Source organism: Phalacrocorax carbo, chromosome 18 (genome assembly GCF_963921805.1).
Source record: "Phalacrocorax carbo chromosome 18, bPhaCar2.1, whole genome shotgun sequence".
NCBI lineage: Eukaryota > Metazoa > Chordata > Aves > Suliformes > Phalacrocoracidae > Phalacrocorax > Phalacrocorax carbo.
The window spans coordinates 5,267,207-5,283,355 of record NC_087530.1 but is presented as its reverse complement, the minus strand read 5'-3'; the positions used below and the strand labels follow the sequence as shown (position 1 = coordinate 5,283,355).

The 16,149-nt window shown below is 44.4% G+C and overlaps 1 protein-coding gene across 2 annotated transcripts in view; it reads right to left on the bottom strand.

Annotated features, from left to right (window-relative positions):
* Nucleotides 1–3,160: 3,160 nt before the first annotated feature.
* AK8 (adenylate kinase 8) overlaps nt 3,161–16,149 on the bottom strand; it is a 72,943-nt gene continuing 59,954 nt past the window's right edge. For both annotated transcript variants that reach the window (XM_064468799.1, XM_064468800.1), the window contains 2 exons: nt 6,340–6,420; nt 3,161–3,755 (listed from right to left, as the gene is read on the bottom strand). In XM_064468799.1, coding sequence (XP_064324869.1) covers nt 3,509–3,755; nt 6,340–6,420 — 328 coding nt within the window. In that variant the 3' untranslated portion in view covers nt 3,161–3,508. The remainder of the gene's footprint in view (nt 3,756–6,339; nt 6,421–16,149) is intronic.

Genomic DNA, 16,149 nt, shown 5'->3' with positions numbered 1-16,149 from the left:
GTGGGGTGCCAAGAGCTGAGACTGGCAGGAAAGAGCAGTGTAGTTAAGCGCTCAGTCCTTCAGCATAAGACTTCACACTTAAAAATAAGAAAAAAACAAAGGCTTAATAAGTCTCACTGTGGCCGCTGTTGCAGAGCACCAGCAGTAAAGCCTGGGAGGGGACCTGGGGTCTGACTGTGCCCTTCAGCCCCACAGCCATTCCTCTCTCCTCACCAGCACTGCTTCAACCCCTCTTCTCCCTGGCCTCCCGAGCCGCCACATGGCAGCACTCCAGCTCCGGGAAACAAGTCTACTGAAGAGCCAACTTTCTTTGATGAAAGGGGCCTGACATCACCTTTTCTTCTGTAGAATCACACAGTTCTTGTTGCAGAAAGAGCAGAATAACACAGGAGAGTAGGCAATTTTCTGTACGAAGCACGTATGACAAGGCAAGGGTCACGTTTCAGGGTCAGTTTTGGCAGCTGTGACACAGGTGGGCAGTTACAGGGGCGAAACCATGGTTCACTTTTACTTAAGATCAGCTGGGCTCCGGCTGCCCTCTGGGAAGCAGAACTGAGGCACAGGTACCTGCCAAGGCTGGCTTTGCTCTCAACCACAGCTTAAGGACCTGTCCGAACGCCGTACTGGCCCTTCCTCCATCGCAGCCCCACAGCACCTTGTGAACAGATGGTGGCAAAACCAGCTACGTTTAAGGTTTTTGTGCTGGCATCATCACCTGAGCAGCACCCAAGCCTTATGGGAAAGGTGAGAAACCAAAGGAGGGAGCAGGGGAAATCTTCCACAAGCTGGGGCGGGGGGGTCCCTGCAGAGACGGTGCTGGAGGGTCGGGCCTCCTGCCTGGGGGCGGTCAAGCACCCTTCCACCATAGCACGCCGAAGGATCGGTCGTTTGGAGCAGGTGGACACAAAAGTTTGCGGAACAGTTGGCCGTGCTCATCTTGTTGCTGGACTACGTAATTAACAGCATAACACGGAGGGTGTAGCACGAGCTCCAAGCAGCCCTCGCTGCAAAGGGTCTTTGGAAAGCGGAGCGGTAAAAGATGTCCATTTCAGAACTGGGCGAGCTGCACCATAAGTAACGTCTGGTCCCTGCTGCGTTCTTACCACCTCCTCTTTACCTTGTTTTTCTCATTGCTCAACATTTGTTTTGCCAGAATAAGATGCTAATAAAATCAAGCGTAGTTACCAAATTGGTTTTCAAGTGTTGCGTTCCAATTATAAAAGCCTAATTCCTCCTTCCACGCACTGAACCTTTTTGGTATTAACAGGCTTTACTATGCAAAGTGATGCAGGGGCTGTTTCGTTTACAGTAATTAAATGAATGTCAATTGTTTTAGTTGTTTCTGAGGGAGAGTTCTACATGAGTATTAGCATGTTCTGCTAACCCTTACGTTCTGCACTTCAGGCCTGCTGCAAACCCTCGGGGGTTGACCATTGACCTGAGACTCCGTACCCAGACATGCCAAGCGCATCTCAATGAGACGAGCTCTTTTTCTCAGTTTCTATGGAACCAGCAGAGCGGAACTAATATAGCGTCCGCATATAGATGAAAGAATGAAGAGGAAAAAGGGCTTTACAGCTAAATTAATTAAGCAGATGTACCTGTCTAATTAAAGATGCACTGTCCCTTTTGTACCCTAGCTGCAGTACAAACAGTATTTAAATACACTTTCTACCCATTTCATCTATCAAAATATTTAGTAGGAATGCTCAGATGAAGGTGATATTAGCAAGATGAGCTTCCCATGTATTATTAATAGAAGGGCTCCCAATTATGCATGAATGCTACAGCATATCTTTATAGCAATAGCATAAAAAACAGCTGCCCAAGTAGGTTACCAAACAGCACATTTGTAACAGGTAGAACTGCCATAACCGCCCTTGCCCAGCTTCACACGGGGGTTTGCGGCTGGGCCCTGTGCCGTGGGAGCAGCCGCTGCCTCAGCCGGGTGCTACAAGCTGGAATTCCTCGGCGCAAGAGGCACAGAGGGCTCCGCTTGTGTTGCTGCTGCCAGAGGATTGGGCTTTCTTAGATTTCAACTACATTTATTCTGAGATTTTTAAAGCTGCCCCCAAGGCTGGGAAGTCCAATTCCCATTCACCAAACCCCCCAAAGGTACTGAAAATTCTGACCTTAAACTCTCCCAAAATAACACCTATCTATCTGGATGACTGGGGTCTTCCCACCTGAATTTACAGGTGTGAGGAGGGAATTTAAGCATGTACAGCCCTAACAGCACTCCCTACAGCACTAGCCCTACAGACCCAGACACACATGAACAAAGACCCAAACTTATTTACAGCAATAGGATCAGAGAAGTTATCTAAAACCAGAAGGCTCCTGGAGGCCTGTCCTCTCTGAAAGGACAAGGCACGTGCCTCCCGCATCTTCCCAGATACAGAGGCTTCCAGGAGAAAGCTGAAATTCCTCCCCACCCCCTGGTCAAGGGGAATTCACGCTCATACACAAGGTAGAAATGGAGGGAGACATAATAGAGGCATCAAACTCAGTGCTCCTCTGAATCACAACAGCAAATCACGTCCCTTCCTTAGGAGCATTAAGGATGTGCATTTCCATAGCCACAGTCAGCCAGCTAACAGAGCGCGGTGTTTTTCATCAAGGGTTTTCCAGTTAAGGAAGGCTTACCTGAGTATTTACTGCAGCCAGATCCAGCCAGAGCAAAAAATCTAGGCACCGACCTACCCAGGCACAGCTCAGTCAGGGCAGCCACAGGTGGAGCCCCCTCCCCAAGGAAAGGAGAATTTAGTAACCTATCTGCTCCTGCAGCTCATTATGTCCTTAATTGGGTTCTGAAAGTGACGAATCAGTTTTCCAGGGCTCTGGATATTTTTTCCAGCTGTTCTGAGTCTTTCTGCCAGCTGCAGGGTTGGACTGAACAGGGCGACGAGGATGGCCGGCGCATCTGTGGCGCGACTGTTTTGCCAGAACTTTTTAAGCAATCTGAGTTAACAAGGGAGTAGAAACCTCTGCACCCTGGCCCAAAACACTGCGGTTGTCCTTGGGGAAAGCGCACTGCAGAGCTGCAAGCTTCGTTTTCCTATTTGCTTTTGTGTTTGCTTGCAGCAGAGTGTGACAGTGAGGCAGACAGGTAGCGCGTGCGTAGTTTCGGTGCAGAGCACTGAGTGAATTAAGACACAAACACATCTATTAGCTTTAATGCACCAAATTGGCTTCATGGGTATTACATAGTTAAGACAAAACTACTATTCACTGAATCACAGAATCAGAAAAAGGTCTTGAGTTAAACATAGGAACTTCCCTAGCCACAGTGCTTCGTACCTTGGATCACAAAACAAAAGCCGAAAAAAATTCCCCTAAAGCACAATTTCTTACTCTCTGTGCTTTGCTCAGCCCTGGTGAGCTTCAGATTCACCACGGCTTGCCCGACTTCCTCTTCATTTGTGATAACCTGCCACGGCAGTGACCGGACTGCAAACATGACAGGGAAGAGTTTAAAACCAACCGTCCCAGAAGTCACCCTTACTAATTATAAGCTTTTTAATTTTTTGCATGGAAGGGGCTTAATGACACAGCTTTCTATAAACTCAAAGACAGCATGTGGGTCTTGGTCAGCGTTGACATAAAAGGCATCTTCATAAAAATCCTCCAGCTCCTTGACATTCCTGTAATAGGTTTCCACACGCTTCTCAATATTTTCTTCCTTGTCTCTAGGGTTCTGCCTGAGACGGGCTTGGATCTCCGGTGTGGGTGCTGGTCTGAATGTAGTGTGGTATCTGGAGAAGAGATACAAATGCCACTGCTTCAGCTCAAGTTGAAGACACAGCGGCCATTTCCTAAGATACTCCATGTTTTTGCCTATCACAGTTCCTTGGAATTGCCTCTTTCTACTCTAGGTTGGGTGTTTTAAAACAGTGCATGGAAATTTCAGGGCAAGTAATCTGTCATTCCTGCTCTCAAGAATCCCGGATACTCAAAAGCCAAGAGTTTCTCTTGAGGTGACACGGAGAGAGGGACGCTACTGTTTATATATACTCCACAGAAGGTGTGGAGAAATCCCTATTACGTGCCCAGTGCTCCAGGTTCAGAAGCATCTCCAGATCTGTTCCAGATCCAATCCCAAAGTAACATCTTTTACCTGAAATCTTTGATTCCCTTTTTTAAAAAAGCATCTAAAAAAGCCTAACTTTAAACCTTAGCATCTATTAAAGATCTTTGCTGTGGTTTAATGTTATGCTGATGCTGGACATCAGTCAGGAAAAAGCTGCCAAACGAGTGCTTTCTTCTGCATTGAATCAGTGAGCCCAAACACAGCCCTGAGACCAGGCACTGCTGAAGGACCTGTAACTTAAAGCATGTTTAAGGCTCTCAGACATTGGGGATTTTCCTGCCAAGATTCAGAAGTGCAGCAACAGGGCTGGGAGCACCGATACTAAATTTTGGAAGTATTTCCTATTAGCAGGCACGTGGCTGAGTGCTTCCAGCAGGCAGCAGAAGGGTAGCAGAAGCACAGCCCTTGCTTGACAGTCTCCAAATCGTCACGAGCTCAAGCTCCAAAGGCAGGTACGCTTCCTCTTGATAAGCCACTACAAGTAGGGTTAATACTGTGTCTGCTAAAGATCGCTGGAAGGAGTTAAGGAGACACAAATACTCTCCCTCGGTCTATTTCTGGGCAGATAACAGGTAGAATATAATTGCTAACATCTTTTTATAGTAGCTGAAGATAAAAAGAGGTTAATTCACTTTGAGGCAGGTATTAGTTATTTCTCATTTCCAAAATGCCAGATTTTGGCTTCCCTGAATTCACAGTTGTAGGTTCACTCAAACTGCCAGCGCACTTCAGCAAGAGGATTTTCATCGCCAGAGCCCTGCAGCAGTGCCACAGTCCAGCTCAGTCCGCCCAGACAGCTGACACCAAAAAGAATTCTGACAGTGTTTCTGCATTGCTAAAGGCTCCCAACAATCACTAAAAGCTCTTCTGCAAACATATATTTAAATTTCCTGCCACGGTAATTCTACCTCTGAGTAAATGTCTCCTGTGCCGCAACACAAAACCAGTTTATCCCTCTTCCTGTACAGCCAAATTTTCTGAAACTGTTGGGATAGATGCAAAACCAAGGAGAGGAGCAGAGCCTCTGTCTCTGCACAGAACTGCATCACAGCTCCAGCTGGTGCAACGATGTGGACACAGAGTTCCCTCCACAGTAGGATTACTGAGCGCACAGCTGAAGGCCACCCTCTTCGCTGCACTGTAGCCAGCAATGCAGGTTTATCATAATGCTGAGGATTAGATACAGCAACTAAAACAATTCAATTCACAATGAATTTGGAAGGAATAAAACCCAGAGTTTGGAAGAAAGAAGCGTGTTAACTGGAGCAGATACTGAACAGGCTAATCCTAAAGATAAGAAATGCAAAGACGTGTGAATGATTTGCTTCAGACTATTCATTTCTTCCGAACAACTGCAACACTTATTACTGAAACGACGAGAACAGTTACAGCAAATCACTGTTGGTGTCACAAGTTAATCCTGCACCTCGAGTGAGATGTCTGAATAATCATGTATCACTTTGGGACAAATCTTTGAGGGTTCAGTCTTTGTCTTTGATTTAATAAGATGCATTTAACGGTTAGAAAAGTAAAATAGTGGTTTAAAATTTAAGCGTGGGGAATCATAAAAACAGAGCACAAGGGAAGGTGCAAATCCACACCAATTCCAGCAGGTATTTAGGAAGATATTTCATTGTTACTTGTTCCCCGAAAAACAAGGGCGGAAAAGGCAGGAAACCTGAAGGTCGCTGGTGAAACAAAGCGATGTGACTGCAAGTGAGGTGAACGGACACATTTGAGAGCCCAATCTTACAGTGACTCAGTGACGCAGATGAGTTTGCTCTACAGAGCAGGAAATACATTAATATCTCACAGCAGACAGAACCGTCACAGGAGCTGGGAGAAGTAAAATGCAGCAAGTTTTCCATTTTCCCTGTCTGGGAAGCCTTCAAAATTCCCATGGGAATGTCTGAAAACCATCTGCATTTAGGCTAGCTTTCAGACATCTTCCCTCAGCCTTATTTTACCAACCAATTTAGTTGCCACTAAAATGTTAGACCTGAGCTACTTGCTACTGTAGATTTTGGTCTCCAAGATTTTAAAATGCCCTATTCTGAGACCAGGAGCTTCCTGCAGCGGGTAGGAGGGTTGGTACTTGGGGAGCTATGGAAGTTTTAACTTTTTTTTCAAGGACTCCCAAAGCAAGAGTACAATATTCCTGAGTTTCCTTAGATTTCTATGAAGTCTGTCCGGTGCTTTCATCTCACTGGCAGTCTTGAAAAATGTTAAAATCAGACACGAGTGCTAACCTTTCCCCAGTGACAGGATCAATCCTCCGCTGAGACAGTCGTTCCATGATGGACTCATAGGGGAGATTAAAGAAAAATATCCTATGGAGAACATAAAAATTAAGTGCATTAACATCCTGAGAACATCACTTGTGACCTTCAGGGTACGAGTTAATCCTTACCCAAACGAAGGGCACACACAAATGGGGGAGTGACAGTACCACTCAAAACTGCAGCATCAGAAAACATGAGCATATGCACAGGACCTCTCTCCTCTGGTTCTTCTCACATGTCTGGTCTCCAAGCTCATCAAGGCAGAAGCCCTTTGACACACAGTGTGTGTGGTGCAGCGTGCACCGGCAGGCCTTAGCGGACAGCACTGTGGGGACACCAGTGACTGAAATACAGCTGGAGCCGATCTCGGTCTGTCCTAGCTCATTCACAGTCCAGCAGTTACCTCTGAACTTCCTCTGGATACAGCCTCTCAACCCAACTAGCAAATACAATCACAACGACATTCTGCAAAAGGTAAATAAGAAATTGCTACTGTGTCTGTCAAGGACAGAAAAAGAGCTTGTCTGCCAATATTATGCATTCTTCCCTAATAACAGCAGCGCACGACTCGGTGCCCGTGAAAGGGATTTTCCTCTTGCTGTTTTAGTCCACTTCCACTTCTTTTGCCCTTGCCTCCCCACGCAGCCCCACAGCATGAGTCCTCCCATCTCCCACTACCCTCCTGTACCCTTTAAAGCAGAATGAGTAATAAGACTTCACACATGCCACATTAGGATGCTGACAATTCCCTTCCACCAGCATTGACCTGCAGAGAACAGCACCAGGGCACGGAAGGCAGCTCGGTACAGCATAACCCGTGACATTGAGCCTGCTAAAGAGGAAATATTAATGCTTGATTTTAAGATCAAAATCTGCAATTCTCACTGAGTCTGAACAAGACACAGTTGCTCAGCATCTTAAAAAGCCAGACCCTCAGTGTCAGTGGCGTGTGTTCCATGCTATGAGCAGCTTTCACCAGAGGATGGAGTGGGACTTGCCAACTCATTTCATTTAAACAGGCTACGCAAAAGCCCTGATTTGAATCAAGGGTGCAGAACCAGGAAACAACGTACGCCTTATTGACCCCAGTCGCCTTACGCGGCTGCATATAAACTGTTGTGCCCATCTCATGTTGACTCTTCCTTGGCATTTTGGTTCATTAAAATGGTTCTGTTAATTTTATATTCTAGTTCAAAAGCTCTTCAGCAGAAAATTCTCAACAAACTGCTGGGAGGAGCAGATGTGAGTCCCCTGCTCCCCAGCTATTGGGAGAGGCCACTGCAACAGGAGACCAAAGCAGATCTGGACAAAGATCACATTCGATGATTAATTCAGAACAAAATAGAAAATAAGGCTTCCTTTGACAACTTATGAAAATAAACTTTTACCAATCAAACATGGCCTGAAGGCTGTAAATACACCTTTCTTTATAATACACCTTCTCCTGCTGCTGCCTTCAAGGCCTGGCTTCCTATTTTCGTTTTTGTCTGCCTCTCACAAACGATACTATATGCTTCAGACATTCACCAAAGGAACATTTTACACTGACTGGGTGGGATCAGACCAGATGAAAGGCTGAGCTTTACCTTGGCATGCACATAGCAGATTACTAGAATCCTTTGTAGGATTTAAAGTTATGAAAATCATCTCTCTTTTCAAATGTTTACAGATAATGACTTCTATTCACACTGTGGTAACAAAATAACAGCCAGGAATAAAACATTCAAGATCTCGGAGATTCCAAAGACAGGAAAAGAACAACAGTTTCAACACTCTTTTATCCCTTACACTCTTAACATTTTGTTTTCCTTTGTTTCTGTTGCCCAACAATGGCACAAAAACGTGATTGTCAGAACAGGTAACATCTGATGATATGTCTCAAGATGAATATTCTAGTAGAGAGGAACAACATTTATACAGTCATGATAATTGATACGGCTTCCTATTATATTCTGAAATAAACAAAACCACTAAAGGATTATAACCTGGCATATCAAGAAAGCTTGTCGTAATTCATAGTTACTAACTCAGAAAGTATTATGGTATTTGAAACAGGAGAGCCTAAAAAACTCCACTTGAAAAGCTGCCAACAAAATGAACTCTGAAAGCCTTGTCTGAGATTCCCTTCTTTTTTATACAAGACGCTTCTTATTATCCAGCCTGGTGTCACCATTAAAGAAGAGTGTAGGGCGAAGATGTGGGAGAGTATAGGCATCGCTGCTAATACGGATTTTTTCCCCCCACATGCACTGTATGATGGCACACACAGCATACACTGCACAGCAGCACAAACTCCAAATCCAGTGGTCCTGTGCCAGCGGAAGGTGGGATGCCTTACCCTGCCACACCGTGCATCCCCTATAGATAAGAGAAAACATCACTCCCCAGGGCTGTCAGTTTAAAATCGTTCAGAAGCAGGAAAAAAGATGAAGGGGAAAAACACTGACAGAACTACCGTCTAGACTTGAAATACTTCCAATTAGAAAGCTTTATTATCATTTTGCAGGAGACACGTACCACACACAGTCTATTATGCAGCCCCAGGAGGCTTACTCACATGAGTAAAGCCTATTTACATGTATGCACTCTCTGTGAAGTGTTAGCCTTGGGTATATGATACATCTCCTTCAGCTCAAGGTATTTCTGAGCAACATTACGCTTGTGTCCCTCTCTCAGACAACTATGACTGATCACATAACAATTGTGACCCTCCAGCTGTCCCAGTAACATGCTAGTTGCATTTCTCTTGGAAATCCTCATAAGAAAGAGGGCTGCACCCATGACCTTGATCCAGCATTTAGAGCAGTAACTGGAACTCGCTACAAGTACTGGATTCATCTCCAAGCAGAGCTTGGCCCCTTTCACATAGCGAGTGTAATGTTTTTCACATAAATGCATCCTCTGTAAAGCTCGCTTTAGGGATCAGCCAGGCTTTGTATGTTGTAATGTGTCACAACTTCTATCAAGAGGAAATATGAAACAGATGTCATCAGAATTGGTAGACAGGGAGGCAAGGAAACACAGCCTCATATCAAAGTATACTACATTATACTGCTAGATTAGCATCTAGCGCAGCTTCTCTTTCAGAGTTGGCAAGCTGTTAGTTCAGCTCCGCAACAGGTGAATAATGTCAATCAGCGGCAACGCGAGGCGCGCACCGGGGAGGGCTGGGCAGACATGTGCCGGGAATCCTCCCTCCCGCATCACGGCCTCAGCATCTACCTGGCGGTAACCAAAAATCCTGGCATCCCCTTACAAACTGGTGCTCTGTGGGTTATAAGTCAGTAGAACCTCTCAGCCCAGGTCTCTGAGGACAAATGTCCCCCTAAGTACCACTGAGTGGCAACATCGCTGCTAGATGCGGGACTGAAGCCAAGTGATTCCTCAGCAAAGCTCTGTCCTCTCTCCTTTGTTCTCTCTCCCAGGAGAGGGATGTGAGAGAAGGTCCAGTCCTGTCAGCTTGCTTTCACAGACAATAAAACCGTGAACACAAATGTTAAAAGGAAAAAAAAAAATCTTGTGTCAGAATCCTCCCTCTTCCTCACTGTACTTGACATCGCTTATCTAACCTATTACAGCTTTCAGATACATTAGAGAGATTAAATTCCAACAAATTAATAATGTTGGTGACACCTTCACTGTGTACCTAGTCAAATGAGAACTAGTCGCCTTTGGATGACGATGAAATATGTAAGGCCTCTAACAGCTCGGATATAATGTTGTTTCCCTACCAGCCACCTGGCATTCCAAAAGGGTGTTCCAATTGCTTCTGGCTTCAGACTATTCAGACAGCATCATCTAAGATCCTAGAGGACACCAGGGCATCCCGCTGGCTTCCCTTCGCAAACGGAGAGAGGAGGAGGTAGAAGTATGGGTGGTAGAAGTTTTATTTCATGCCTGATCATGAGACAGTATTTCTGGAAAAAGGTGGCACAACCATACAATAAGTGAAGAAAGGTTTTTTTGACCAACGCAACGGTGTTCATCTAATCCTGAGCTGCATTTGTTCCAGATGGCAACCAACCCAGTTAATCCAAGATATTAACAATTGACAGTGCTCAGAGTTGGCCTCAGGAGGATGTTGGTGGTGGTTTTCCTGTTTTGTGGATATAATGTCACTGACTCAAAGCACCTATAATGGAAAAATTATGAGTGTTGCCATAAGACAAGCAAGTGGTGTGTGCCTGAATTCTGATACCACTGAGCTAGGGGTTAAAGCGCACTCCTCCTGCGTACTGACAGTCACCTCTCAGGGCGGCTCTGCTGCCTTGCCAGCTGCCTTCACGTCTCAAGAGGACTAAAGCTCTGCCTCTAAGCCATGGCCTTCCATTGGTTTTGGTCCTGTAATTTAAACACAGCTTTTTTATGAGGCTGACCTAGGTGGATCCAGATGTTGACTGTTCTAGACCTGAGCTATTTACTTAGGTCAGATTCTCATTGCTGGCACTTCCCATTACCTACAGTTGCTCTGGACTGACATCGGTGGGGAGGAGCCCAAAGCCAAACCCTTTTTGTAAAATTGTCGTCTGTGAAATTTGACCTATACCATTAAATCTAAATGAATCCATACCTTGTTTCCATTTAAGGCTGAAAAGTGATGCACCGTGATATCTGAGACACAGCCCTGACTCCCTAGCTGGCTTTTAAAAACCGAGACTACTGACTTGCTTGTGGCTATACTGGGGCCAGGTCAAGCCTTGCTATAAAGTTAGGATGCTTGAATTAAAAAATAATACAACACCAAACAACACTGGGCAACTTTTAACATAGCTTTTAAACTTTCGAGTTGAAATTGCAACTTCAAAAATAGTAAGCTATTAATCTTTCTCTTTTTTTTTTTTGACTCCTATATATCTTCTCCCTCGTAGGCAGGTACCAGCTGCCATATTCCCATTCTTCATGCTCTTCACTCTGCAAAAAAAAAGAGGCCCCTGCTGGCCAATTCTTGTTTAAAATTGTGCTTAATTGATAGTGGCAAATCTACCCCAGCTGTGTCTAAAACCTCTCCAGGGGCAAGAAAAACACTCTCTGTGACTGTCATTAACTACTAAATTAGCAAGTGCTCCTGGCAGTTTACAACATACCACATCAGTCTGCTTTAAAAAAAAAAAAGAACATGAAGATCAGATGCGCCTGTGATCTCAAAGTTACAGCAAAGTTTGCTGGCAGAACTTTGACAGAACCCAAGCTAAATCAGAGCAAAAGAGAACAGGAAAGAGAGAGCAAGAGACAAGAGAGCAAAAGAAAGATAGAGGAAGGAAAGGACACAAAGTTACCCTCTTCTGCAGGCAGACAAATAGAAAATGTCAAACTGAAGGCTAGAAAATTGAGCCCTTCATAAGGCACAGAACATCTCACTCAAGGTGATCTTACTCAACATGGAGATACCAATACAATGTTACCTGATGCTATGGCACAATCCACCATGGAAAATAACTCTCCTGGAGGACTTAGTTCTGGCAATGCAATGGCTACAATTTTTGTAATTGAGATATAAAGCTAAAAAACCAGATGAGGCAGTTGAAGTATATGGATGCAGTAGCTCTCTAAAAGGCTAACACAGGTAAAATCCTTATGTGACCATTGGCACAAATGCAAACTCCTCCCTTCGGTACATAAAACAGAGCCAAAGCAGGCGGAGAAGGAAATAACACAGTTCTCGCAAAAAGATGGAAAAGCCTTGGGGGGCGTTATGGGCTGAACTGGCAGAGAGACAAGTACCATCTCTAGCAGCTGTCCTGAATTCGGTTAAACTGTAAGACCCATTGTTAAAACTGGCCATGTTTTTTGGTTTTAAAAGTTTCCAAAAATACAGGAACCACAGGCAGATGGGGGTGGGATGGCAGGCTTGGCCAAGATACAAGAAGAACCTGCGCTGAAAAATGTCTTTTTCTTGGGTAGCACCATTGAATTATCATAATAATATGGCAAATCAAGTTAGTGGTTCAACCTGACAGGTACAAGGAAGTTCAGATTTGAATCCAAGTGACTAATCCCAGCTAAAACCCAGGCTATCTTGTCTTTATTGACTTTCTAGCCAGAAATATCTGACTTGGATCAATCAGTTCCCCTGAAGAATGCTCCCTTTCGTGTAGTATAAAGACACCTTGAACCTGAAACCTTGGCTAAGCCTCTTCTCAAGAAACAGGGGCCCAGCCACAGAATCCTGAGCACAGTATACTTCCATAATGACATTCTGCACCTCCAAATCCCCTCTTAAGAATTCAACTGGTTACATAGATCCCGTCTACTTTCCCCCCACATCTTGTTCAGGTTTCTCTCAATGCAGCTATAAACCAGGTACTTTGCCCATGGGTAACCAGACTCTAAATGATCTGAGGCTGCACTACTGACTGGACATGGATCTTAGTTCACTTTCTACCCTAAATTCTGCTTCTGCATGTCTGTGCAATGGATGAAATGATCCTTATCTCTTATTTATGGAAGGAGCTGTTGGGAGGTTTTATTCACTGATGTCTTTCGAATTCTGGGATATCTTCTGATGAAAGATGCTTGATTCTATTTTGGGAAGTAATTTCACCCTCTAGGTTTTGACCATAAGGGAAAATACATTGCATAAACACTAAAACACAGGTTAATCGGCACAAATGTTTTCTCATTGAGCTCCTATAATGATTCATGTGATAACAAGCTATTTCCAGACACTGGATTTTTCTTTCCAAATGGATGCATTTCTGCCGAATAACTACAAAAGGCAGCTAAGTGGGGCACTATTCCCAGGACGTGGCTTCTGGCCAGGGGAGTGAGATGAACAACATCCTTCGTAGCTGCAGATGTTCCTTCCCTTCACCAGCAGTGCAGAGTAATGATTCTGTTAGATGTTTTCCTCCCACCAGTTAGGTGTGCTCAGCCTCCGCCAGCCCAGACAGCCGAGGTGGCAGGGTCCCTCCCGCACCCCACCCCACCCGCCTGGTATCTCAGCAGCGTCTCAGCGGGTGCCACACCAGCTTACGCGGGGGAACGGGCGCAGCCCTGCTGGGTAGCACTGTCTGTCTGTTTTACAGAACAATGGACTGGATCTCGAGCTGGGATAAAGCAAAGCAGCTCCACCGGCACCACGCAGGTTTACACCGGCAAAGAACCCCAGGCCTTTTGGCAGCAAGAGCCGTTCCACGCGACAGTGGTCTGAAGAACTACCGGCTGTGTAAACGTTACATAAGCACAGCGAAAGGCACACATACACAGAGCAAATGTTTTCATACTAGGGGCTTCAATGCATTTTTAAAGCTCCTTTTGAGAAGGCAATATTAACTCTTTCCATATGTAGTAAGTGGCTTGGATGCATTAGTGCCTCCATTCAAAACTGCTTTACATTTCTCCCCTCATTTTTATTCTTTGCCTCCCTCTTACTCTCAGCTGTTATTCTAGCATCTTTGCATTCCCCCTGGAGTTCATTCCAGTGGTGCTTTATGAATCACAGAATAAGATGGCAGCCAGCACCGCTTTAGAGTAATGTGGCTGGCACGATTTCCACTATCCGCAAGGTTAATCAAACTCAGTCTCAGATAGTCGAAAGCCTCTGCGGCCCCAGAGGCCCGAGGTCAGGAACCTGAACCCGCTTCCCCAAACGCAGTCATGTTTCCTTAGATGCTTGCAACGCTCCCCTGCAATAATTAGATTCTGGAAAGCAAATCTTGAGTGGAGCAAGAACTCCAGGGTTAAGCACTAGCAAACTCATATCAGAACTGATGCCTTTGCTACCCGTCTGCAGCTTTCCTCTAGTACCTCCTGCTCCTAACAAGGAAACCTATACTCTTCTTCCTTATTAAATAGATGGAATCAAATTTATAGTAAATGATGTTTAATCTTAAGTGTTCCTATAAAATACTACATTAAACTCCCCCCACCCCCATCATTTAAACACTAACTTTTGTTGTTGGTAGGATATTTGGTATATAAAATAAAATGAATAAAAGAACTGACACCCAAAAAGTGTATGATTTGGGGGCAAGGGGAGGGAATAAAAGAATGGATTATAATGTGTCATTTTATATATGTGTCAAAGGAAACCAATTTCATAATAGGGAATAAAAATTCCCTGTTTAAATACTGTCAAATAAATCCTCAAATGTAATAGGGTTCACTTCTGGGGAAAAGAAAACTAAACCTGATTAAATATTAATGTGGCATAGTATTAATTAAGAGAGAAAAAAGTCCATCAAGAGAACCCCAATATGTTTACTGTGTCCCCAGGAAGCTGGAAAATTTCACAATCAAGTGTGTAAATGTTCTAAAAAAGGCTCCTGAATATTTTATGAATATTTGTCATAAAACAGAAATAATAACCACTGTGCAGAGCTATTAGAATTAATATTTATGCTGCCCGCCATGAAATATTCATGGGGACAGAGAAAGGGGGGCCCGTAAGACAAGAATTAATTTACATTGGGCTTGGTTTACCCGCTGGCTTGATGTTTAAAGATGGGTTGACAAGCCTCCATATGAATCCGTCAGTCACTTGCAGCAGTAGGTGGGGTGAAGGCAGGGGGAGGCGGGGGGAAACGGGTCCAAGCTGCTGACAGCTCACAGATTGAGTTTCTGACAGCCCTTAAAAAACCTAAACGGCCCCCCACCTTTTTTTCCTTCTTCCATTGCCCAAGGCGCTCTGTACTGCCACCGTTCATCCGATCTCCCCTTCCATCTGCTGAAATTAAGGAATTAATGAGCGCTATACACTTTACAGCGGGCCCCAGGAATGTTTACTGGTGATTAAATTATAATGCAGCCAAGCTGTATAATTCATGAACCAATTAAAGGAAGTGTTAGTTGATTTGATGGGATGAGGACGTACAAAAAGCATTTAACTAATAGGGAACCGTGGGCTGCCGGTCGCTTTGGCTTTCTCGGATTACGCGGCTAATTGCTCTGCTTTATAGGGCTGTCACAGATAGCCATACATATTTCATTGTTCTCAAATACTTCAATTGTTTGCTTTCGTGTTGCTGCTGTAATATGTAGAAGCCCAGCCAAACTTCAGTGTAGTTAAAGCACTACTCTGCAAAAGCAGGTTGCTTTGGGAGGAGGGAGGAATGAGAGGGACGGAAGGAGAAGGCTGGCTGCAAAGGAGTAACTTAAAGCCTCAGAGTTAAATGTCACTCAGCAATTACATGATTAAAAGGTGCAACATATGATAGTCTTTTGTTTTACAACTTTTTGGACACTAATATTCTATGCTGACCTCACCACAGAGAAAATACTGGTCCACTTTTTTTTTAATACTGAGGAGCAAAAGAAGAAGGTGGAGAGGGAAGTATACTAAAAAAGTCCAGCAGGGAGGAGCTAGATTGCTGCGGTTATCAAGGATAATACATTGTGTTTTAATTTACATGGTTCGATATACTAAAATACATGAGAACGAAGAAGGTTGATTTCCCATCTGGGAGAGTGCTCTCTGTCTAATCCAGAGAGCTGCTGAGTCGTGCCAGCTAGTCATACCAACAACTTCAGTTTATTGCACGAGGAATGGGGGAATTTACAATTTCTGCTGTTTTACAAAGCACTCCCCCCTCAGCTGACAGGCCACAGGATTTGATGAAACAGATTCTCTTGATTTGAAGAGGCTTATCAGTCAAGTTACTCCTGTCCTCAGTCAAAAACAGGCACATTCTTCTAGCAATGAAATCCCCAACCCACGTACAGAAGTACCTGTATTGCTGAAGAAATTATGTACTCTCAGATAAATATCACAAACACATGAACCAATTTGTGGTTAGACCCTGAACTCTATTGAATAATGAACAAGCTGGGTAAATATGC